The following is a 26,835-nucleotide window of genomic DNA, read 5'->3' on the forward strand; positions in this document are numbered from 1 at the left end:
AACAAACAGCTTAATATCATGGATTTTTTCAACACATTTCTAAACATAATAGCTTTAAAAACTCATTTCTTTTATATTTGCTATGATGACAGTACATAATATTTCACTAGATATTTTTCAAGATACTAGTATTTAGCTTAAAGTGACATTTAAAGCCATTTAGTCATTGTATAATGATGGTTTGTTCTGTAGACAATAAAAAAATGCTTTAGGGGGCTAATAATGTTGACCTCAAAATAGTTTTAAGAAAATTAAAAATTGCTTTTATTTTATCCGAAAATAAAACAAATAAGACTTTCTCCAGAAGAAAAAATATTATAAAAAATACTGTGAAAAATTCCTTGCTCTGTTTAACATCATTTGGAAAATATTTGAAAAACAAAAGGCGGGCTAATCATTTAGACTTTAACTGTATGTATTTTATTTGCTGGCATAATTGTTCATGTCATGCATACTTTATATTATTGTTATTTTCCCCATCATTAAGATAAATACATTTTTATCATTGTTATTCTTCCAGAAAATATTTCATCTGCTATGCAATACACTTTTGTATTGTTTGATTTTTTTTTTATTATTCATTTATTTATTTATTTATTTTTAAGATCAAAACCTTTTTTTTGATAATATAGTAACTTTTATCCATATTCAAGTTGTTAACTAAAACAAATCTGTTTGTTAGTTGAAATAAAGCATAAATGTTAACTAAAAACACCATGTACTAAAAACACCCTGATAAGCAACTTCATAGATTACAGTGAATTAAGAATTAAATAGCTGAGATAGTTACTTGCTTGTGTGCTTCTTATCGCATAACTCCAATTTCCAATTGCTCTCACCTGCACTGGTTCCCTGTTCACTATCGTGTACAATACAAAAACCTCCTCTTAACTTACAAAGCTCTTCATAACTTGGCACCTCACTATCTTTCTGAGCTTCTTCATTTGTACACTCATTTGTGCTCGTTGAAATCATCTTGGTGGCAGGACTTTTAGTTGCACAGCACCAAAGTTATGGAACGCTTTGCCTCTGCACATTTAGGTGGACACTATTTCCCATTTTAAAACTCAGACAAAACTTTTTTGTTCAGGATAGCTTTTAATGATTTGCTGGTTTAATATCCTCTCTATTGCTTTTTACTGCTTGTATTTTTATGATGTGTTTACGATATACTGTAAGCTGTCCTTGAGTGCTTTAAAAGGTGCTTATAAATAAAAGGCATTATTAATATTATCATTATTATTATTGTTATTATTGTACAGCTACGAAAAAAAAAGAAACATTTTCTGGATTTACTGGATTTGTTAGTTGATGCTAACCATCGAGTACAACACAAACACTTAATACACTTCCTTAAACGTGTACACATAGACATCACCTATATGCTGTAAAATTGCAGGTTATCTATATAATAACTTGGCCCACATGGAATCTACGCACACAGAAATCAGCATATTTTTAGCCCATCTTTGAGTCTATTTATTTACTTGTGTAAATGTGTGTCAATTTATATTTATTTAGTTTTCAAATTAATTTCATTAATATTAATAACTAATTAGAAAATGTTCATATGATTTATGTACATAACAGTTTGTAAATAAATATTTAAGCAGATATATTGTGTGAGACTTGTTTTGATTACCAATTAGGATGCAATTGTATTTTGCATTGTGAACATCAGTAATTGTTTTAATTAATTATTATATGATTAGTTTTTAGTTCCGATATTCTGCATAAATCTGCAGATTTTTTAAACAAAATTCTGCACAGAAATAGCAAAAAATGTCCGCAGATTCTGTCTGGCCCTAACAATATCTTTCTATTTGATTGTTACTTTCACTTACTCTTTTTCCAAATATACTTTAAGCAGTGAATCAGCATACTATCATGTTGAAAACATTGAAAGAATTAGATGATTTGTTTCCAGTAAGGATTTAGAGTAACTTGTTAATGGTTTTATCACCACCAGGGGGGATTACTGCAATGGACTCCTCACTGGATTCTGACCAGAACCAGAGCACATCACACCTGTCCTCAGGTCTTTACACTGGCTCCCAGTTACATTCAGAATAGATTTTAAAGTATTATTCCTTGTTTATAAATCACTAAATGGCCTAGGAGCTCAATACATTAGAGATATTCTCACTGAATACACACCTAACAGATCCTTTAGATCTTTAGGATCAAATAAATTAGAAATTTAAAGAGTTTAGTCAAAGCAGAGTGAATCAGCTACCAGAAATGATCAGATGTGCTCCAACATTAGGCACATTCAAAACCAGACTGAAAACACATCTGTTTGGCTGTGCCTTTACTGAATGAGCACTGTGCTACGTCTGACAGGTTGCGTTATGTCTTTCTTTTCTTTTTCATTCCTTTAAAACCAGTTTTAACACATTTTAATTCGTTTTTAATATTTTTATTTTTATTTTCTTATACTTGTTTCTTTCATGCCTGTTTATGTAAAGCACTTTGATTTCCTATTGTGTATGAAATGTGCTATATATTTATATATGAACTTGCCTTGCTTATAAATATTGAAAAAATATATAAATTTTACATTAAACATTAATTAATTAAATTAATTAAACATTAATTAATTAAATTAATTAAACATTAATTACATTAAATAAATTAATTAAACATTAATTACATTAAAATCTATTTTACTTGCACATAGGTTAGTAGATACATTTTTCCTTATAGCTGTAAATACAAAAACTATTTTTATGAGTCTATTTTCATTTAGGTTCACTTAGAACTAACATAACATAATAAAATCTAACATAATATCTTAAATCTGGATATTAAACAACTTATTAAAGTTAATACGCAAATATAGTTTAACACATTAGCACTGCGTGTAAAAGCTACAATAGTAACTCTGTCAATTACCAATGACGCATGTTACCTTCCAACGTAGTTTTTACATCTATATTTAGTCTTTCCGTTTACTAGTAGATATTAATCTCTTATTTTTTGTTTTGTTTTTGCAAATGTCATCTGCATTCAAATCAAAACACAAACAAGGCGCCCTATCTATATCTAGTCTGATTTTGCTATTTTATTTTGTTTATTCTTGGACGCTCTTCTCCTGTTTCACATTTACAATGTTATCAAATCCCTATCTGTGTCAAGTACTCAGTGGAAAGTTATAACGGAGGCAAACGCCATGCAAATGCTACTGTTTGCCTTCGCTATAGGGCATACTTTCCTGACCACATCCGTCATAGAGAGACGCCAACTCTCTTCTCTATTACTAGGTGCTCACTGGCTAGTTTTTATTATTTGGATGTCCACCGTCATCCTTATCACATCATGAGCTGCTTCTCCAGACTTGCACATTGGCAAGTGGAACGATTTCTAAAAGACGAGCTGAAGATAATGAGTACTGATCAGATACTCTTGAGGTTGGTAAACCATTTGTCTCTTGTCCAAAGTCTTTAAGAGGTGGATTTGGAAGATCCTATGGATTTCAACAGCTGGAGACATGAAAGTGTTCACCTGTCTTTTTTCTATTGGGAAAAATTGCCATCTAATGTACTGCCATATTGGGTCCAGTGCTGGTTTGTAATGGGGATTATGATGTTATAATGTGTCTGATTGTTACATTGGAAAGTGCAATATTGAAGAGCTTTTAAAGTTCAAACTGTGGATCTTTATAAGTTGCTGATAAATAGTGTATGGCACAGGTTTATATAACAAGAGCTGTTTTACAACAGGTGTTTGTAAAGACTTGCAAGTGCAATGTTGACATTTAATTTACATTTGACGTTTTAATTCTTTAAATTGTCAGTAGTAATTGCTCTAAAATATCATATTTGTACACATTAATTTAAGAAATCGATTCCGCATTGCTTCTGAGATTTTCAAAATGCATCACATATTCTTGCTTGAGTTTAGTTTTTAACAAAATATGATGCTCTACACTAGTTCTTAACAGCAAATTCTGCTCAAGGCCAGTTTTTAACAGTAGATGGCGCTTTATGGACTAGTTTTAAACTGCAGATGGCGATCTGGGTTAGTTTTTAACAGCATATAATGCTCTAGGCTAGTTTTTAACAGCAGATGGCGCTCTAGGCTAGTTTTTAACAGCACATGGCGCTCTAGGCCAGTTTTTAACAGTAGATGGCGCTCTATAGACTAGTTTTAAACTGCAGATGGCGCTCTAGGCTAGTTTTTAACAGCAGTAGGAGCTCTAGGCCAGTTTTTTAACAGTAGATGGCACTCTATAGACTGGTTTTAAACAGCAGATGGTGCTCTAGGCTAGTTTTTAACAGTAGATGGCGCTCTATAGACTAGTTTTTAACAGCAGATAGGGCTCTAGGCTTGTTTTTGCAGCAGATGGCGCTCTAGGCTAGTTTTTAACAGCACATGGCGCTCTAGGCCAGTTTTTAACAGTAAATGGTGCTCTATAGACTAGTTTTAAATTGCAGATGACGCTCTAGGCTAGTTTTTAACAGCAGTAGGAGCTCCAGGCCAGTTTTTTAACAGTAGATGATGCTCTATAGACTAGTTTTACACTGCAGATGGCGATCTAGGTTAGTTTTTAACAGCAGATGGCGCTCTAGCCTAGAAAAAACAAGCCTAGTTTTTACAACAGATGGCGCTCTAGGTTCGTTTTTTACAGTAGATGGCGCTCTATAGATTAGTTTTAAACAGCAGATGGTAATCTAGGTTAGTTTTTAACAGCAGATGGCGCTCTAGGTTAGTTTTTAACAGCAGATGGCACTCTAGGTTGGTTTTAAACAGTAGATGGCACTCTATAGACTGGTTTTAAACCGCAGATGGTGCTCTAGGCTAGTTTTTAACAGTAGATGGCGCTCTATAGACTAGTTTTTAACAGCAGATAGGGCTCTTGGCTTGTTTTTGCAGCAGATGGCGCTCTAGGCTAGTTTTAACAGAAGATGGTGCTCTAGATTAGTTTTAAAGTACATGGCATTCTAGGCTAGGTTTTAAACCTTTCCTTTATGAATATTTTAGGTTTGAATTGGATGCAGGCAGCATGCAGCTGTTTTGTGAAGCATACAGCATCTACTGTTAAAAACTAGCCTAGAACTTTCTACAATGTGTCTGCTGTAAAATAATGATTTTGCACTCCTGAACTTAAACAGTGTTCATCTGTTTTTGTGGGGAAACTTACCCTACCATTCAAGGCATTCTTACATTGGGTCAAGTGCAGATGTTTGTAAAGTTATTATGTGTCTAATTGGCAAATGAAGTGTTGAAGAGTCTTCCAGTTTTCAACTTCAATCGGTCTGAAATGATGTCTTTGCACGCAAAGGCTTGTTTTTGGCACTCCTGAACAAAGTGTTCACCTGTCTTGTCTATTGGCAAACTTACTGATATCATCAAATGTGTTCTCATGTTAAGTGCTGGTTCACAACAGGTGTTTGTGAAGTTATAACATGCCTAATAACGATTATATGACCGATTTTCAAATGCAGCATTTAAACTTGAGTCTTCAGTGATTTCTGTAGACGCACACATGCTTGTTTTTCGCATTCTATTTTTGCAACCTATTTTGTCTTCTGGGGAATCTAGTAATATCCTTCAGTTCATTCTTATTTTATGTAAACTGCTGAATTACAACAGGTGTTTGTAAAGTTTAAAGGGTTAGTTCACCCAAAAATTTAAACAATGTTATTAATTACTTGTCCTTATATCGTTTCTGAGACCTTTGTTTATCTTCTGAACTCCATCTAAGATATATTAGATGAAATCTGAGAGCTTCATTAACCTCCATAGACAGAAACACTTTTTGTTTTTTTTTCTGGATCCATTCAAAGTCCAGAAAAGAAACCAAAACATTACACGTGACTTTAGTGGTTCAACTGTAATCATACAAAGCTTCAAGAACATAACTGTGTGCCAAAAAACAACTTTGTACACCAATATTTTCCATATCAGATCAGGGTGCGCATTTACTACCAGCAATATAAGGTTTGTGTTGCGCTGCTAATTCTAATGGAGTGTTTTTGGTGCACAAAAGTGTTCTCGGAGCTTCATATGATTACAGTTTTAGGTTTCTTTTGTGAACTTTTAATGCCCCATTTCTGTCTATGGAGGATGAGGGAGCTCTTTACTGCACCTAAAATATCTTAATTTGTCTTCTAAAGATTAATGGAGGTGTCAAGAGACTTCCAAGAGACCAAGTTCAAAAAAGAAACCAAAACATTCCATGTGACTTTAGTGGTTCGACTGTAATCATACGAAGCTCAAGAACACTTTTTTTTTGCGCCAAAAAAACCCTGTAAAAACAACTTTGTTCAACAATGTCTTGCGTATAAGGTCAGGGGGCACGTTTACTACAAGCACTACAAAACATATGTGTTATGCTGATGATTCTTTTGGCATTATAAGTATTTTGGTGCAGAAAAGTGTTCTTGGAGCTTCGTATGATTACAGCTGAACCACTGAAGTCACATGCATTGTTTTTAGTTTCTTTTGTGGACTTTGAATGTCTCGGGACTGTTTTTGTCTATAGAGGATGAGGGAGCTCTCTATTGCATCTAAAATATCCTAATCTGTGTTCTGAAGACGAGTGTCTGGAAATTGGAACAACATGAAGGTGAGTAATTAATAGCTGAATTTTCGTTTGTGGGTGAAGTCATCCTTTAAATGTGAACTAATCCAGATGAACTAATCCTTCAAACAACCCTTTATAAGTCTACAATCTAGACTTTAGTGATTGCTGTACATTTAAATCTTTGCGCACAGGCTTATTTATTGGCACTTTTGACCTAAATGTGTTCACATGTACACTGTAAAACCCCAAAAGTTAAGGTAACTCAAACCATTTACCGATTGGAACAAACCATTTTAGTTCAAAAACTAATCCTAATGAGTACTGTGAACTTAATATATTTGAGTAAACAAAGCAATTTGAACACAGTAAAGCCCAATAAATGAAGAGAACTCAAGCCAGCCGAGTACTGTAAAACTCAACAAGTTAAGTCAACTCAAACCGTTTGAGGAAACCGATTGCTACAAACCATTTAAGTTTCAAAAACTAATCTATATGAGTACTGTGAACTAACTCGATTTAAGCTGAAGTAATGAGATATTTAATTGACTCATTACCTTCAACACTGAGTTCAAAACTTTTCAAATGAGTAGAATTAACTTTCAGTCAATTTTGAGTTAACTACACTCATTTCATTTGTTAAAGTTAACTGTTGGGTTTTACAGTTTATATAGGGAATCCTACTGATATCATTCCTAACTTTTCCAAGCAAGGGATGATATCAACAGGTGTTTGTAAAGTTATAACAACATGTCAGATTGTTACATTGGAAACGTTGAAGAGCCTTCAAAGTTCAAACTGTGAATCTTTAAGTGGTTGCTGTAAAAGTACATCCTTGCGCGCATAGACTTGTCTTTGGTGCTTCTGACAGTTTTATTTGTATTTTTGACAATGTTTACAAGCCTGACTTGTCACAATGCGGAAATTAACCACTTCAATACCGTCATGAGGCAAGGGAGAGTTGGAAACAACAAAGAACAAGCCGTATTTGCATCAGAGGAGAGCGGGACAGAATGTGAGGCCGCGGCACGTTGCGACTTGTAAAGCAACTTAAGCTTTTGTCTCTCACTCGCTCCTGAACGTGGGAAGCATTTCATTTCAGAGGTGTTTGAGCTTAAAAGGAAAGAACCTTGAGGCTGATGTTATCTTAGACCACAAAGGTCTAGCAGAGCTCTTTGGAAATCCGTCTTATGGCTCCACATCCGAAAGACAGGTAAGAACAAACTGCAGGCGACTTCTCTTGTTAGAGCGACTGGCAGTTGCCATCAATCAAACTGTTGATTCTTTTGGGCTTGTTTTGCATGTGCTGACATAAGAGCTTGCCATTATAATTCTTATCGCCGAGTTATGACACATTCATAGTTTGCTCCAAGGCAAGATTAAAGGGGATTAAGAACAATGCTGTCAGTACAGTCATATTGTATTGTTTTTTCCCCTCTCTTTACTTTTATTAGAGAGCTAATAAAATATTTGGGCGGAAAACAAAAAGGCTTTAAATAGTTAGAGTGTAAGTAGCTTTAAATGTTAGTATTTAAAGTATTAATTTAAGTATAATGGGTTTTCTCATCAAGCAATATGGACTATCATGTATTTTTACAGCACTTTTAAAGTTATCATGCATAGGAAAAGAATAAATTGACACATCAAATAGTTATAAATTAATTAAACTTGATGTTTTTTTATTATAATTCAGTTTATTCATTCAAATTTATTAAGTTTAAATAGCTTAATTTATTTGATTGTTACACTTAAAATTGGTAAACTTTGCCATTAACTTTAAAAACACTAATTACTTTGCAAGATTTTTAAATCATTAAAAACAATCAAATTTAACACGATCCCACTGTAAAAAAAATATTTGTTGACTTTACTTAAAGTGAGTAGCCCGTTGCCTTTAAGAAAATAAACTATGTGCATAATTATATAAATGAAGTCAAATCAACTTAATAGTTTCAAGTAAAGGCTGATTTATACTTCTGCATTAAAGATCGCTGTGACCCACGGCACCTGCCTTGTGCGTAGCCATGCGCTTCTTATGCTGTTTGTGTTGCTTTGCAACAACATTTCCAAAACGCTAGCAGGCAGTTGGTTTTATGTTGCTCTATGTTAAGTTTCTTTGCGGGTGTTTTGTTTTTTCTGAATGCTATCTCAATATACAAGTAGCTAAAACTTACCTATCAGAGGTGGTAACCAGTGGCATGCAACAACGTTTCCATCTGGAGCTTTTTCATAGCACTCGACACTTGTAAACACTCACTCCAAGGGGTTCGTGTTGCTCTGTCCCGCCTACACTGGTGACAGCTACCAAGCTGATCAATCACAGAGCTTGCACTACACTTTGTTGCAGCATATGTACAGTTTTTTGAGAGGTGCACGTCAGCATCAGCCATGAAAAGGGCTATGCGAACCTGCGAAAGCTGCGCTGAAACATGTGCGCTTGACGCACAAGTATTAATCTGCCTTCACACAGGGTTTACTCACATTTTGTAAGTAAAGTCAACTTGTCGCAATTAAGGCAATGGGTTTACTCACATTTATAAAGTGAATAATCACCTTTTACAGTGCACTTAATATTTATAATATAATATTAAGTATATAATATAAAATAATATTAAGTATTTATAATATTAATATAATATAATATTTCAAATTTTAATTGGAACAGATCATAAATACTTTGTTAAAAAAAAATTCAGTTTTTCACCTTTTTTCACCAAAAGTTTTTACCTTTATTTGTTTAGGACAGTAGAGATTTTACAGACAGGAAAGTGTGGGGAGCAGAGATAGGGGAAGGATTGGCAAAGGGCCTCGAGCCAGGAATCGAACTCGACTCAACCCAGTGCTATGCGTTAACGTGCTAACCACTAGGCCAGGGGTGCTACTTCTAAAATGACCCCTTCAAAATGATCTACCTAATCTAAAAATGCAAAACATATGCTTATTTATGGTCATATTGACATTTCTGTATTTGTACAATATATAGACCATTTCAATGTGGTGATGTCATTGGCCCATGAACATTTCCTGCTCGTTGTCAAACTCTTTCATAACTGTAGCAAGAGGCAATTCAATCATAACTTTATGTTAAAACACCTGTCATAAAATTATTTATCAATATCTGGACTTTTTTGGTTCTCGGAAGCTATAGAAATTCTAAATGTAAAACACGAAATGCATTTAGATGATGTATTATAAAATAGTCAATATTAATGTACCTTGCATAACTGTATGAAGTCATATTGTGCAATAGCCTACAACTCATATTTGTGTCATTACCTTACTTTGATGACTTTCACTGAATGTAATCAGCAAGGGAAGCATAGTCCAGACAGTAGCTGCTGATAGCCAGCCTCAAGCACACTACCAAATGATCATCAGTCATGGTGGAACAATATTCGGAATTAACCGCGCCAACTTCGCTAAGTGCTGGAAAACTATGGCCGCTATAGTTTTGCAGGACTTAGCGGAGTTGGCAGTTTTAAGAGCAATATGGATACCCATGCTTCAGAAAAGGTCAGATATCAGACAGGCTGCCCTGTATGTCAACCAAGCGACAAATTTCAGTGAGATTTGATGAAAGGCTAACATCTATTATTATTATTTTTTAAATACCATGCTATCTTGCTTTGCAATCGACCGGTAGATCGAGATCAACATATTAAGCTCCCCTGCGCTAGGCTATTGGTGCTGACATGTTGTAAAATTTGTACATAAATCTGAAACTGGTTTCCAAAATATTTGCATTTGACAAAAAGTCAGCATGATTTATAAAGTTTTCTCCTTGCAAATTGTGCAAGAAGGATATTATGTAATGTTGCGTATATTCTCAGCCTTCGTGTTTTAAGAATTACCCATCCAACCGTTGTTCTTTTACAATGCAACATTCTTAAACACTTAAACCTTTACTCCAGCATTAATCTCCATGAGTCAGTTCAGAGCTGGAGGCTGTGCTGTTTTTTGACAGTCAAATCCCTTCAAGCAAATAACCCGAATATCTACAGAACTACAAGTGCACTTGGAAGGAGCTGACAAATTCACACTTCCTGCACCTGGTTCATGGATCAGCGCTCCTCAACTGGGGGAACGGGAATAATTTTAGCCTCCTCACAATAGGAACAGAATAGCGCAGACCCCCTCGCAAGTGTTTATTTATAATGCACCAATGGTGGCGGGTTATTTTCCAAGGATCTTTCTTGAGTGCACTTGGTTCCCGGGGGAAGGAATGGGGCGGGAGGTCTCGTCCTTGGTATCTAAATCTGATTTGGGAAGACCATATCAAGTTTGAGGTTCACATGGACAGTAATTCCAATTGTATTCGACTAGTTTGTTGCACCTATTCCCAACCAAATCCCATTCCTTTTACACGCATTTGAAGAGTTCATATGCTAAAACCTCTGACATTTTCTTCTAAAACTGGTGTAGGTTTAGTAATTTCACACTTTATGCCAACAAATAGGTTCTTTTCACTACATTCAAAGTGAAATAACAGAACGTAAACACAGGAAGCTGAGAAAAGTGCTCATTTTAGAAGACATTCGGACGGTATTTAGAGGTTTTTGCATCTGAATTCTTCATTTGTTTGCTTCGGGGTCAGACAATAACACAAAAAGCGAACAACGCCCTTTTACCCAAAGCTACCCTGTTTTCCTGGGTGGTACATTGGAAAATCACCACTTCAAAAGAAGAGATTGCTCCATTGAATTCTTTGCTTCAAACAATTCCAGCAAGTTGCTTGGCTAGTTTGAGCTTAGCGTTCGACCTTTCTCCTGATGTAAATTCACAGGCTGCTTTTGTGTTCTCAGAGTGGATGAAAAAGTACAGGAGGAACTGGAATTGGCCCAGTGAGTGTTCAGTGTTTTTTTTTTTTCTCTGCCACGGACCATCGGCACATTCCGTTTGTATTGTTACCCTGCTGTGTTTCCTGCAGCCTATTGCTTTTGTCCATGTCGTGCCCATTGTTTAAACTTCCTTTGTTCTTTCTCTGTAACAATGGGCATTTTTATATATATGGAGAGAGAGAGAGAGAGCGAAACAAAAAGGGAGAGATTCATTTTCCCTGTTGTGTTTGTTTTCTTTGGGCTGTCTTGTGTTTCTTTTGTGCTGATTGGAGAAGGGGGTTGTGGAGAGGTGTTTATAGACCTCGGCTAATTTTGAAGTCGCCTTTCTTTCTTGTCCGTCTCTTCCCTCTTGTCCTTCAATGCAGAAGGCTTTCGTGTGCTACTTGAGACGGCCAGATACTTGATGGGCACACTAGAGTCTTGCATCTGTTTTCTGACTGTGTGTTGACAGACTCGCACACACACACACAAATATCCTCTCTCGGCTCCTGAGTCTAGGAGACCCTGAAGAAGTGGTTTGGGTGAAAGAGTTTGAATGGGGCGGCCTGTGTCTGGGCTCCACAAAAACCCTTCTGTTCCTTATGCAAAGCAGTCAGCTGTGTGTGTGTTTTTGGGTGGTTTCTTCTTTCTTCCCAGACAGTAGCAGGACAAAACCAAAATACTCTTTTTTTGAGCACTCTGCATTGTCTTCAAAATTTTCTTGCAGAAATTTTGAATTCTACAAGTTAATGTAATTTTCAGAGAATTAAATTAGAATAGCATATGGCGTTATTTGACTATTTATCTGGGATTTTTGGCATTAAGATGCCTTTTTTGGTTGAGCTGATCTAACAATAGATGGAGACACATTCATGTTCATAACTGGTGTTTTAATCTTTCTTTTCAGCACAAATTAACTTCACTTGTCAATTAGGGCTGGCAGTTTAAACAGTAAAGATCATATGATTAAGTTTTCTCTTGTTAAGATTGAAATAGTTTTTCATTTACATTTTTAAACTGTTTATGTTTTAAACTCAACGGTGCTGCAAATTTGCTGAACACGGGCTGTTCGTGTGAATCATAAGTTAAGGTAGTTGTCTAGATATGGTTTGGTCTTTATTCTCGGACCGGTCACACAACCAGCTCAAAAAAGCTCAAATACAAAAATCCTGAAGATTTAGTTTAAAGTCTGATATAACAAACCAGGAGAAAAGCTGCACCATAAACCAGTTTAAAATCAATTCCATGCATTTACTGTAGTACCAGGCTATGATATCCGTCTGCTGACTGCAAGACAGGGGGTGTAACTTGAAGGGGGCATAGCTTGTAGTAAGTTAGAGGCATAACTTGCAGTTTTCAAGATCCCACTGAACCATACAAGATGTCACAATGTGATGTTGTTGGCAAGATGGCGGAAATATTTAACAGAGAACATTATCACCAAATGTTTTCATGAGATTTCTCCAAATTTATCCACAACCAGTTCAGTTGATACGTTATTATATTCATTCATTTAGCAACTCCTCCATCCACTCGCTGACTTCATCTGTTTTGTCATGACAGTCAGACTCTGCATTGCCCCCTGTGGTTGCAAATAACAGTACAATGGCGAGCACATGAAGTATAAAGGCCTCCGCAACTCGCAGCTGTACGTTAAACTAACTTGGGTTTAGGTTCAGGGAAGGTGTAGACGTTAACTGTGATGGTTGGGTTTAGGGTTGGAAAAGGTGTAGAAGTTAATAACTGTGATGGTTGGGTTGAGGGTTATGGTGGGTGTACATGTTAATAACTGTGATGGTTGGGTTTAGGGTTGGAAAAGGTGTAGACGTTAATAACCGTGATGGTTGGGTTAAGTGTTGGGAAAGGTGTAGACGGTATTAATTGTGATGGTTGGGTTTGGGGAAGGTGTAGACGTTATTAACTGTGATGGTTGGGTTTAGGGTTGGGACAGTTGTAGACGTTATTAACTGTGATGGTTGGGTTTAGGGTTGGAAAAGTTGTAGACGTTAATAACTGTGATGGTTGGGTTGAGGGTTATGGTGGGTGTACATGTTAATAACTGTGATGGTTGGGTTTAGGGTTGGAAAAGGTGTAGACGTTAATAACCGTGATGGTTGGGTTAAGTGTTGGGAAAGGTGTAGACGGTATTAATTGTGATGGTTGGGTTTGGGGAAGGTGTAGACGTTATTAACTGTGATGGTTGGGTTTAGGGTTGGGACAGTTGTAGACGTTATTAACTGTGATGGTTGGGTTTAGGGTTGGAAAAGTTGTAGACGTTAATAACTGTGATGGTTGGGTTTAGGGTTGGGAAAGTTGTAGACGTTAATAACTGTGATGGTTGGGTTTAGGGTTGGGACAGTTGTAGACGGTATTAACTGTGATGGTTGGGTTTAGGGTTGGGAAAGTTGTAGACGTTATTAACTGTGATGGTTGGGTTTAGGGTTGGGAAAGTTGTAGACGTTAATAACTGTGATGGTTGGGTTTAGGGTTTGGGGAAGTTGTAGACGTTTATAACTGTGACGGTTGGGAAAGGTGTAGATGTTAATAACTGTGATGGTTGGGTTTAGGGTTGGGGAAGGTGTAGATTTTAATAACTGTGATGGTTTGGTTTAGGTTCGTGAAAGGTGTAGACGTTAATAACTTTGATGGTTGGGGAAGGTGTAGACGGTAATAACTGTGATGGTTGGGTTTAGGGTTGGGGAAGGTGTAGACGTTAATAACTGTGATGGTTGGGTTTAGGGTTGGGAAAGGTGTAGACGTTCATAACTGTGATGGTTGGGTTTAGGGTTGGAGAAGGTGTTGACATTAATAACTGTGATGGTTGGGAAAGGTGTAGATGTTAATAACTGTGATGGTTGGGTTTAGGGTAGGGGAAGGTGTAGATGTTAATAACTGTTATGGTTGGGTCTTTCATTGATATGAAAAAGTTGACTTCCAAAATATCAATTCTATAAATATTTTAGACTAAAGACTTTTCAAAGTTGGAGCAAGTTTATTTAGATTAACATTCACTGATGATTGTTATGTTATATTTGCTTTTGCAGAATGTGTGAGCCCAGTCCACCTGCTTTACATCCCCATGCCAAGGGCAATGTGACCATGGTTGGTGTTGGTATCAAGCTTGAAGACGATGAGTCGGGAGGTCGAATAGTCAATCGGGAATCCCTGCAGTCCTCTCCGCTCTCCGATTGGTCGGCTCGACTGCCCTCCGACAGAGATGACTCTGAGAAGTCAGCGAATGTTCATGCACAATCTCCTTTGGTATGACATAGTGTATTTAGTATTGGCAGCGAGCACCTTAATGTCAAAACAAACTAAAATTGAGATTAAATAAAAAAATGCAAATCAGACCTAGACGTCTATTTGACATTCACAAATTGATGCCCCTTATAAAAGGAATTTTTGCATAATAGGTCCCCTTTTATATCAAAACGACATAAAAAAAAAGCTAATCGATTTGATGTCTAAATCTTGATGTCTATTTGACATCCACACATTGATGCCCTTTTGACCATAATAAGTTTCGTTCATCTGAAAGCTTCATTTCCAAATTTACAGTGGGTTTTGTATCCCTACAATAGATATCAAATTGACATCTAACATTGGCAAAAACACGTCAAAAATCAGTTAGAGGTCTGTCCATAATCAATATTTGATGTGCTTTTTGATTGATCCCCTTTTGAACACTATAATAACATCAAAAAAGTTGCATTCTGAAAGCTTTAATTCCAAACTTACGTTGGGTTTTCCTATCCCTAAAATAGACCTTAGATAGACGTCAAATTGACATCCAACATTGGTGTCAAAAACCACATCAAAATTCAATTACAGGAATGTCCATAATCAATATTTGATGTATTTTTGATGCCATTGTTATATATCAGTTTGATTTCCTAAAGGATTTGCATTTTTGACTTTGTTTTGTGATGTCGTTTTGACATCAAGGTGCCCACGGGGTTGTCCAAAATCAATATTTGATGTGCTTTTTTGATTGATCCTCTTTTGACCATCATAATAACAACACAAAAACTATATTATATTATAAGAAGTTTAATTTATCTGAAAGCTTCAATTACAAATTTACAGTGGATTTTCTTATCCCTAAAATAGACCTCAGGTAGACATCAAATTGACATCCAACATTGATGTCAAAAAACAAATCAAAATTCAATTACAGGTTCAATTACAAAATCAATATTTGATTTGCTTTTTGGATTGATCCCCTATGAAACACCATAGTAACGTCCAAAAAGTATTATAACATAAGAAGTTTCATTCTTCTGAAAGCTGCAATTTCAAATTTTCCTATCCCTAAAATAGACCTCAGACAGATGTCAAATTGACATCCAACATTGGTGTCAAAAACACATAAACAAAATTCAGTTACAGGACTGTTTGATGTGCTTTTTGATTGATCCCCTTTTGAACACCATAATAAAAACACAAAAACTGTTATAAAATAAGAAGTTTTGTTCATCTGAAAGCTTCAATTACAAATTTTTCAATTACAAAGTGGATTTGTTTATCCCTAAGACAGACCTAAAATAGACCTCAGATAGATGTTAAATTAACATCCAGCATTGGTGTCGAAAGATAAATATTCTATTACAGGACTGTCCATAATCAATATTTGATGCATTTTTTATGTGAATGTAAAATGTAAGTTTGATATGTTAAAGAATTTGCATTTTTGACTTTGTTTTGTGATGTGGTTTTGACATCACGCTGAGTTGTCCGTAATCAATATTTGATGTGCATTTTTTGATTGATGCCCTTTTAACCCCCATAAAACAACACTAAAACTGTTATAATATAAGAAGTTTTATTCATCTGAAAGCTTCAATTACAAATTTACAGTGGATTTTCTTATCTCTAAAATAGACCTCAGGTAGACATCAAATTGACATCCAACATTGATGTCAAAAAACAAATCAAAATTCAATTACAGGTTCAATTACAAAATCAATATTTGATTTGCTTTTTGGATTGATCCCCTATGAAACACCATAGTAACGTCCAAAAAGTATTATAACATAAGAAGTTTCATTCTTCTGAAAGCTGCAATTTCAAATTTTCCTATCCCTAAAATAGACCTCAGACAGATGTCAAATTGACATCCAACATTGGTGTCAAAAACACATAAACAAAATTCAGTTACAGGACTGTTTGATGTGCTTTTTGATTGATCCCCTTTTGAACACCATAATAAAAACACAAAAACTGTTATAAAATAAGAAGTTTTGTTCATCTGAAAGCTTCAATTACAAATTTTTCAATTACAAAGTGGATTTGTTTATCCCTAAGACAGACCTAAAATAGACCTCAGATAGATGTTAAATTAACATCCAGCATTGGTGTCGAAAGATAAATATTCTATTACAGGACTGTCCATAATCAATATTTGATGCATTTTTTATGTGAATGTAAAATGTAAGTTTGATATGTTAAAGAATTTGCATTTTTGACTTTGTTTTGTGATGTGGTTTTGACATCACGCTGAGTTGTCCGTAATCAATATTTGATGTGCATTTTTTGATTGATGCCCTTTTAACCCCCATAAAACAACACTAAAACTGTTATAATATAAGAAGTTTTATTCATCTGAAAGCTTCAATTACAAATTTACAGTGGATTTTGTATCCCTATAATAGACGTCAAATTGACATCTAACATTAACATAAAAAAACATCAAAAATCAACAACAGGGCTGTCTGTAATCAATATTTAATGTGCTTTATGTTTGATGCGCTTTTGACAACCATAATAAAAACACAAAAACTATTACAACATAAGAAGTTTCATTCATCTAAAAGCTTCAATTCCGATTTTACAGTGGATATTTTTTTATCCTTAAGATAGACCTAAAATAGACCTCAGATAGACGTCAATTTGACATTCAACATTGGCATTAAAATAACATGTCAAAAATCAATTACAGACTTGTTTTTTTATGTTGTTTTCACATCAGGTGTCCCGCTGGGTTGTTCTTATGAACTGGCCGCTTGATACACATCTTTATGTCACAATAACATGCATGTTTAAGTCAAACATTTTCTTATATCTCTGTTTATAGGAGCGTTCTCCAAGTAAAGACCTGCTACTGTCACACTCTCCTGCCAGTCAAGATGCAGGCGGCAGAGCCCATGATAAGATTGAGAGCAAACCTAATGTCAATGAGGGTATGTGGACCTGATTCTCTACAAATATTAAGTCTCCATCTAGGGCCATTAGTGCACTTTCACTTGATCCGTGGCGTTCATTGTTTTCGGATGTTTCAAGGCTGTTGTTTTTGAGGGTTTGAAAGATGTTTTTTACTTTCATTTTAATTGGAAACTTACGCAAGTGGTTCGTGCGAGCAATTAAGAGTCGATCATTGTTGATGCAGTCTATAATGCAATGATCCAAATGTTCCTTTTGTTTCAAGTTCTATGAAGCTTTTCAATGATTTCAATTGTATGATACATTTCATAGCTATTGTGAAATTTTCCAGCGGTTATTAAAGAGTCCTCGAGTGCTTTCTCAAAAGGCTTTTTTGCTTTGTTTTCGCACATTCAGTGGAGCTGTTTAATTTTCTGCTTTCTTTTGGTATTGCTGAGGTTTTAAGCTCAAGGATTTTTGAAATGCAGTGTTTTGCTCATCTACTGTAGATGAAGTGTTTTATATTGTCTCGCTCTGAGCCTGTTTGTCTCAGTGAATATGCAGTATTTAAAACTGTAAGAAAATCTGTTTTTATCAAATTATTGAAATTCTTTTAGACCTCTTAATGTACAGTTTGAATTACAATTAGTCAAGCTTTTTTGTTTCAAATCTTTTTTAGTGATGCCCACTATTGAAAAGCTTCTGAATACAGACTGGAAAGAAAAGTTCCTTGGGAAGGGTCTTCAAGGCAATGTCAACCTAAAAGGTACATGTATCAATTTATTTACATGAGTTGTTGACGTGATGTTGAGTTTTTACTGTCACACATGACTAAAAAGAATATGAATAGCTTTGTCATAATTTAAAATGCAGTAAATGGTTATGTATATTTTCTTCCATGGCCTTCCTTCCTTTTTCTTTCTATCTTGTTATAAAAAGTGCTGTGTTATTAAATTAAAAACCTTTTTTGAGCCAAATCTCAACACTGTCCTATGGTGTGACTGTTCGAAGTACAACAGATTAAAAAGAAAATGGTAAAATCAAGACTGAAAACACATCTGTTTAGCTGTGCTTTTACTGAATAAGCACTGTGCTGTGTCTTACAGATTGCACGATTTTGTCTTTCTCTTCTTTTTCGTTAGTTTTGTAACCTGTTTTAACACATAATTTGTTTTTATTCATTTTTAATGTTTTTATTTTCTTGTTTCTTTTATTCTTGTTTATGTAAAGCACTTTGAATTACTAGTGTGTATGAAATGGGCTATATAAATAAACTCACCTTGCCTTGCCTAAAATCATTAAAAATACATCAGGCTTCATTTTTCAAGTGGCTGTTTTAGTGAAAGGCAATCATTATTTTCATCTATATATTTCTGAAAACATAGGAACTTGATATGTTTTGTCCTCCACGACCTGTTATAAAAACGTATTATTATTATTTTAAAAAATTTTGAGCCAAATTTCAAAACTGTCCTATGGTGTGACTCGCAAATATAGTGCAATACATTAAAAAGAAAATTCATTCATAAATACATCAGGCTTAATTTTCCAAGTGGCTGTTTAGTGAAAGGCAATCATTTTTTGTCTTCCATGACCTGTTATAAAAAATTATTATTTATTGTTTTGTTTTAATTTAAGGCAAATCTTAAAACTGTCCTATGGTCACAAGTATAATTAAATAGTAAAAGTAAATGTCAATCTTTTTTTTAATCCATCTAATTTTAAAAACAAAGAAAGTTGACACATTTTGTCACTTAAATCATGTGCTCTGATGTGATACTATATGCTAATTAAAAATCGTCAATTGAACTGACAACTTTAATTGGTTAAAGGACCACATTTAAGAGTATAGACCATGACTTGCACAGTTTGTCTCAGATTTTTTTTAAATTTTTTTTTTTTTTTTTTTTACATATTTAACTGTTTGGAACCACTTTAAAATTACATTTTGTTGTCCTCAGGTGTGATACCCCTATTTATTAAAAATGCCCTATAAGTCATAGAGAGAAAAAAATATTATTCATAGTTTCCCAAAAAGTAAATAGCACTATATGAATGTATTTGTCCAACGAGGAAGATAAATTGATCTTATGCCTTTCTTTATAGTGTTAAGGGTCGTTTTTCTGCATTTTTCTTATGTCACACCATAGGAATTATTAATTGATTATTAATTGATAAAGTTAGTGATCATATGTCCACCGATATCAGACTTCAAACTAGATAAATAAAACTACACTATTGACCTTTTCTGCCATGTGGAAGTGCGCTCGTTTTTGCTATTTGTTTTAGTACTTTTGATTCAGCTACCTATGGGAGAAATGACTATAGGAATAATAACCTGTCAAAACAGTTAAACTGTTTTGATTATACATGATTATACATAACAAGTGGAATAATATAATAAGAAAATATCAGTGTGCAACATTAAGATCATAACAAGCATACACTCTACTATACTATACGATACCAGGCCATACCATATTATGATACGATACTATACTACACTATACTATCGGATACCACACTATACTATAAGATTCTATACGATATTATACTATGACCCATTACACTATACTACACTATATTATATGCTATACTATACAATACGATACTATACTACACGATACTATACAATACTACACAACACTATACAATACTACACGATACTATACTACACTATCGATACTATACTACACTATCGATACTATACTACACTATGCTACACTACACGATACTATACTATACAATACTACATGATACTATACTACACTATACGATGCAATACGATACTATACTACTCTATACTACACGATACGATACCTCACAACCAAATATACTACACTACACAATACTACACTACACAATACTATACTACACGATACTATACTGCATAATACTATACTACACTACATGATTCTATACAATACTACATTATACTATACTACATGATACTATACTATACAATGCGATACTATACTATATACTACACTGATACGATATGTCACAACACAATACTATACTACACAACACTACTACACTATACTAGACTACACCACACAATACTACACTACACGATACTATACAATACTACACAACACTATACAATACTACACGATACTATACTACACTATCGATACTATACTACACTATCGATACTATACTACACTATGCTACACTACACGATACTATACTATACAATACTACATGATACTATACTACACTATACGATGCAATACGATACTATACTACTCTATACTACACGATACGATACCTCACAACCAAATATACTACACTACACAATACTACACTACACAATACTATACTACACGATACTATACTGCATAATACTATACTACACTACATGATTCTATACAATACTACATTATACTATACTACATGATACTATACTATACAATGCGATACTATACTATATACTACACTGATACGATATGTCACAACACAATACTATACTACACAACACTACTACACTATACTAGACTACACCACACAATACTACACTACACGATACTATACAATACTACACAACACTATACAATACTACACGATACTATACTACACTATCGATACTATACTACACTATCGATACTATACTACACTATGCTACACTACACGATACTATACTATACAATACTACATGATACTATACTACACTATACGATGCAATACGATACTATACTACTCTATACTACACGATACGATACCTCACAACCAAATATACTACACTACACAATACTACACTACACAATACTATACTACACGATACTATACTGCATAATACTATACTACACTACATGATTCTATACAATACTACACTATACTATACTACATGATACTATACTATACAATGCGATACTATACTATATACTACACTGATACGATATGTCACAACACAATACTATACTACACAACACTACTACACTATACTAGACTACACCACACAATACTACACTACACGATACTATACAATACTATATTATACCATATGATATACTATACTACACGATACTATACTATATTATACTATACAATATACTATACTACACTATGCTTTATGATACTATACAACACGATACTGTACTACACAATGCAATGCAATACTACACGATACTACTCTGATACGATACGACGCAACACAATACTATACCACACTATACTATACGACACTATACTACACTACATGATACTACACTACAGGATGCTGCATTACTGTACTATAACTATGCTATTTTTTTCTTCAACAAATTTGCTTTACAAATGAAAGCCGATTTGTCAACTCCTCAAATGTGCTCATTTCCATTAGTTCCTCTCTCTTTTATGCATCACTCCTTACTGACCACCAGCATGTGCATATGTTTACAGGAACCCCAGAGAGTTTGGCAGAGAAAGAGCTTCAGTTGTTGTTGATGATAAACCAGCTCTCTGGTCTGCGCGAGCAGCTGTTAGGAGCTCATTCAGAGCAGAGGAACATGGCAGCTCTTCTGCTGGAGAAACAGCAGCAACAGATGGAACTGGCAAGACAGCAGCAAGAACAGGTGTGGAAATGCTTTTAATTGAGCCAGTGACAAAGGAAAAAAATAAGTGTTTGAGGGCTATGCTAACAGTGCAAGGACAGAAGTGTTTTTTAATCAGGAAGGCTAATGCATGAATTAGTTTGGTTTCTAAAAGCTAATTCTATGTTTTTAGATTGCAAAGCAGCAGCAGCAGCTCATACAGCAGCAACATAAAATCAACTTGCTGCAGCAGCAGATTCAGGTGAGGTTTAAGATCATGATTGAAATGTTGAAGCTTACTTTAATGTATGAACTACTTGAAAACGAGGAAGTAGTTCACCTATGTATATGCTTTAATTGGATTGTTCACCAAAAAATGATGATTTACTGACTATTCACCCTTGAAAGGTTGCACGCTAGGGCTGCACGACATTAGAAAAATCTAGCATTGCGTTATTTTGATATTCTGTGATTTATATATTATGATTGAATTATAAGATGACTTGAATATCTCTCTTTGAAAATAATTTTAGATGATAATTTTGGAGGGGAGTGCATCTGCATAAAAATCTAACAAATAATAAACAAGCATAGATAAATATAATAAAGAAAAAGATACAATTGAAATAAATGTGTTTTTTATTTGTTTATCAAGTCTAACAGTATTCAGGTCGGTAACTGAACAGTAAAAATAATTCGATAAAATAAATCGTCATTGATGTTACAGAGGGTACCATTTCTGATGCCTGACTGCTTTTAAAATGAGTATAGTCACAGGCCTCAATTTTTTAAATCCAGACCAGACCTGGGCATTTTACGGCCCCTGGGCCACTGGACTTCTTTGATCGGCCCGCATGAAGTGTTTATTTAATTTAAATTCAACCATAAACAGGGTCTTGCAATGCGCAGGTCTGATTTTATGAGTCAACGAAAGGGGAATTTAGCGTCTTTCAAAAGTTCTAAACATTTCAGAGTGCCATTTGCAAAGCAAGTGACAGAAACCAACCAAGCAGCTTCACACTTAGTATGGAATTACAATTACACTGTAATAAAGTTAGATTAATTACCTCAGATTAACAATTTAACAAATCCAGATAAAGATCCTCTGTCAGTGATGATCATTACATCACATATCCACCTCACATTCAACCTGACTTCAGTGCACTTGTTCAGCCAAACACAGGCTAGAATTTTCTCACTGAACATAAAAATAACAAATAAATACAAATTAAAATACAAAGGTAAAACAATCCAACAAACAACCCTGTGGCATTTATATGAATCTGATATTGTGATACTGGACTTTAAAATACTTTAAAGAGTGTTTTTTTTTTTTTTTATTGAATAGTGTTACAAAACATTTGTTCTGGCCCTCTAAAGCCACCCCAGAGTCTAATGTGCCCCTTTGGAAAAATTAATTGCCCACCCCTGATCCAGACTCGGTGCATATCTTACGATGTGATTATTGTGAATGATCACATTGGAAAATTGTGCAGTCATATTTTTGAGAGGATCTATTCTGGTGAATGCAAAAGAAGATATTTTGAAGAATGTTGGTAGGTTGTAGTCGAAACTGAAAATACTATGCAAGTCAATAAAAGACAACCTACAAATTTGGAACAAGTGAAGTTTGAGTATTAATTTTGTTAAATTTAATTTAAATTTTTGTAATTTCAGCACTAAATTTGTCATTGTCATTCACTTTTTTTTTAACTTGCCTATTTGTGAGTTGAATTTGTGTTTTTAATTGTTGAATATTTTCAATGTTTTTGACTTGTATTATTTTGTTATATTTTTATCCTCTGGATAGTGAAACACTTTGAAAATTAAGTTTTGAAGGCGCTATATAAAAATAAGTTATTATTTGCTCATTAAGTTGGGGCAACACGATAGCTTAGTGGTTAGCACTTTCGTTTCACAGCAAGAAGGTCGCTGGTTTAAGTCCCAGCTGGGTCAGTTAGCATTTCTGTGTGGAGTTTGCATGTTCTTCCCATGTTAGCATGGGTTTTCTCCGCCGCAGTCCAAAGACATGCGCTATAGGTGAATTGGATGAACTAAATTGTTCGTAGTGTATGAATGTGAATGAGTGTGTATGGATGTTTCCCAATACTAGCTTTCAGCTGGAATGGCATCCGCTGTATAAAACATATACTGAATAAGTTGGCAGTTCATTCCACTGTGGAGACCCCTGATGAATAAAGGGACTAAGCCAAAGGAAAATGAATGAATGCTAATTAAGTTTTTTTCTTCTGTTAAATACAAGCGAAGAAGTTTTGAAAAATGTTGAACTTCATAGCCATTGACTTCTGTAGTACTTATTTTATGGTAATACATTTTCATGGTATTCCTACCATGAATATCAATTGTTACCAACTTCTACCATTCCTTAAATGATCTTCTTTGGAAGCACATAACATTTTGGAGCCACTTGAGAGTGAATAAATAGTGAGTAAATATTTAATTTTTGGGTGAACTATCAAGGAAGAAATTGACGTGTCATTATGACAGTGGGTAAATAAAACCTTTTGGGTGAATAGTTCATTTGAGACTTGCTGTACAGAGTGGAAACACAATATTATAATGTTGGTGACTTATTTGTTCTGTCATCTCTGACTCAGCAGGTAAACATGCCATATGTTATGATCCCTGCCTTTCACCCCAATGCCCAGCCATTGCCGGTCACCTCTGAAGCCCAGATGGGTTTACCTCTGCAGCCCATTCCCTGCAAACCAGGTGAGCTTGACCAAAACCTCAAGAAAACATCCACAACGGAGTGTAAAGCTTGCCTGTCCAGATATAAGCATAAAAAACCTACATATTGTCATATTGTTAGCCTTTTCAATACGAACACAGGATCCAGCCATCTGTTATCCTCATATGGATCAAATAGCATCTGTCAAAAATCTCTAAATAATTGACTTCAAATATTATCCTTTGTCGATCTTTTGAAAAGGTGTTTGCTCTTGCGCCTTTCAGCACAAGCTTATCAGCTGTGCTTTGTATTTTAGTTAATAAGTAGCACAGAGCAAAGCTGAACCGAAAGAGTTAATATGCCATTCTGTGCTGAAGGAAATAAAACATGGCATTGTAGAAGTGTATTAACTGCAAAAGAACTTGTACTTTTATAAACGCGTGTTCTTCTGAAGGTCTGTTTTGTAATGCAAGTAGTTATTGCGCCGCGCATTGATGGTTTTCTCATGTCTTTGATCCACTTAGAAAGAAAGACTCATTGAAAGATCCGCCCGAGTGATTTTCTTGCACGTCCGCTGAAGAATGGCTCAGGGTTGGCCATTGAATTAGAGTGCATATTGATCACGTAAAATCCTGAGCGGGTTCTTTGCATTGACATCTGTGATGTACGGCGCTGTGCCCTTGCTCGGTTAAAAGACTCCTGTGAACGCACAACTTTGATGCTGTATGCATGTACTCCATTCGGTTAGAAGATGAAGGGTGGAAGGAAAGAACCGGGAACAATAGGACAAGTGTACGAGCTAGTCAGCTAACAGCATGCTCGACAATCAAGCCGTCTTTGTAAAGAAACCAGGAGTAGAGGGCCAAGGACGCAAGCGAATCTGAGCTCAAAGAGTTTATCCAACTGGTAAATTAGAGATGTTCTCAGGCGATAAGCAATTTGCGGTGCTGTACATCTTAGATTCTTCAAAGTCATTAAGTATGCTGACCATTTGCTCTGATAGCAAGTTCAGATATTATGATTTGCATTGAAAAATGTTAAATGTTGAATTCTTACATCCAATTTATGGTTTGACCGCAAGATTAGACAAAGAAAAACATTGACCTTCCCTGAAATCTGATAGTTGAGCAAGTCCTGTTGGGATTGGGTTGGGTTGTAGATATCTAGTATGTTCACTGACCTTTTCTGTTCCTAAATCCTTCATATTTCAATCTTTACATTCTACTTTTGGGTTTTTAGTGGAATACCCCATGCAGTTGCTGCCCAATCCACACTCCACCCCTATCAAAAGGTCCAGTGGTACGGTCTATCGCCAGGTAAACCTTTCTAGCATTGCATCTGATCTCTGATGTTTCACTTTGTTGTACTTCTTACTGACACTTACAATCACTTTGTGCACCAGGACACCAGCCAACCTCTCAACCTCACCGCTAAACCCAAGACCCCAAGTCCTCAGGCTCTGGAACTGGCACATTTGCAGTCAGGGTATCGACACAGAGATTTGCCCCAAAGCCCTCCTCGATCTGCTCTCAGCCTGAGTATGTGATGCTGCACAACATTATTACTGTACATCCAGTCTCTAACAGAACAGTGTGATTGGGAGGTTTAAGCAGTGCTATCCCAGCAGGTACACAACAGCATAATATGTTAAAATTTGACTAGATTTAGGTTGTGATGTCAGGTGACCAAAATTCAATGTCAAGCCAGCATCTAAGGACAGAGTTATTTTGTTGTTGAGTTGGAAAGTTACCAAAATCCAATGTTGAGGCAACATTTTAAACCAGCGTCATATTGACGTCACATACTGACATTTATTCGTCAGGTATGGCAACCAAAATCCAACGTCTGATAGACGTCATAGTGGAAACGTCTACACAACATCAAGCTGTAACATCATTAGACGTTGATATTTGGTTGATTTTAGGTTGGACATTGAGTGCTGATGTCAACCTGATTTTCATTTCTAAAGAAAATGCAACATCCTCATGATGCTGAGGTGCAATTCAATCCATTTCATATTTATTTATAAAGCAATTTTTACAATTTAGATTGTGTCAAATGAGCTTAACATAGTTCTAGTAAAGTCCAGATTTCAGAGTTGAAGTTCAGTTCAGTGTGGTTTAAATATCACTGCTGAAAGTTCAAACACTG

The 26,835-nt window shown here is 35.1% G+C and overlaps 1 protein-coding gene and 1 long non-coding RNA gene across 12 annotated transcripts in view; one reads left to right on the top strand and one right to left on the bottom strand.

The window, feature by feature from the left end:
• sox13 (SRY-box transcription factor 13) overlaps positions 1–26,835 on the top strand; it is a 69,942-nt gene that overhangs the window by 23,663 nt on the left and 19,444 nt on the right. For 4 of the 11 annotated variants that reach the window (XR_015501974.1, XR_015501972.1, NM_001365490.2 and 1 more), the window contains 8 exon segments: positions 14,388–14,604; positions 17,417–17,522; positions 18,161–18,247; positions 21,862–22,034; positions 22,186–22,254; positions 24,614–24,725; positions 25,924–26,000; positions 26,087–26,222. Coding sequence is in view for 7 of the 11 variants with exons in the window: in NM_001365490.2 (NP_001352419.2) it covers positions 14,389–14,604; positions 17,417–17,522; positions 18,161–18,247; positions 21,862–22,034; positions 22,186–22,254; positions 24,614–24,725; positions 25,924–26,000; positions 26,087–26,222 (976 nt within the window). In the remaining 4 variants the exon portion in view is untranslated. 11 annotated transcript variants of the gene reach the window in all.
• LOC147834890 (uncharacterized) overlaps positions 14,452–26,835 on the bottom strand; it is a 28,480-nt gene continuing 16,096 nt past the window's right edge. Inside the window, exon 3 of the long non-coding RNA XR_015503000.1 lies at positions 14,452–14,566. This is a non-coding gene — a long non-coding RNA (uncharacterized LOC147834890). The remainder of the gene's footprint in view (positions 14,567–26,835) is intronic.

This window comes from Danio rerio, chromosome 11 (genome assembly GCF_052040795.2).
Source record: "Danio rerio strain M-AB ecotype USA chromosome 11, GRCz13ab, whole genome shotgun sequence".
NCBI lineage: Eukaryota > Metazoa > Chordata > Actinopteri > Cypriniformes > Danionidae > Danio > Danio rerio.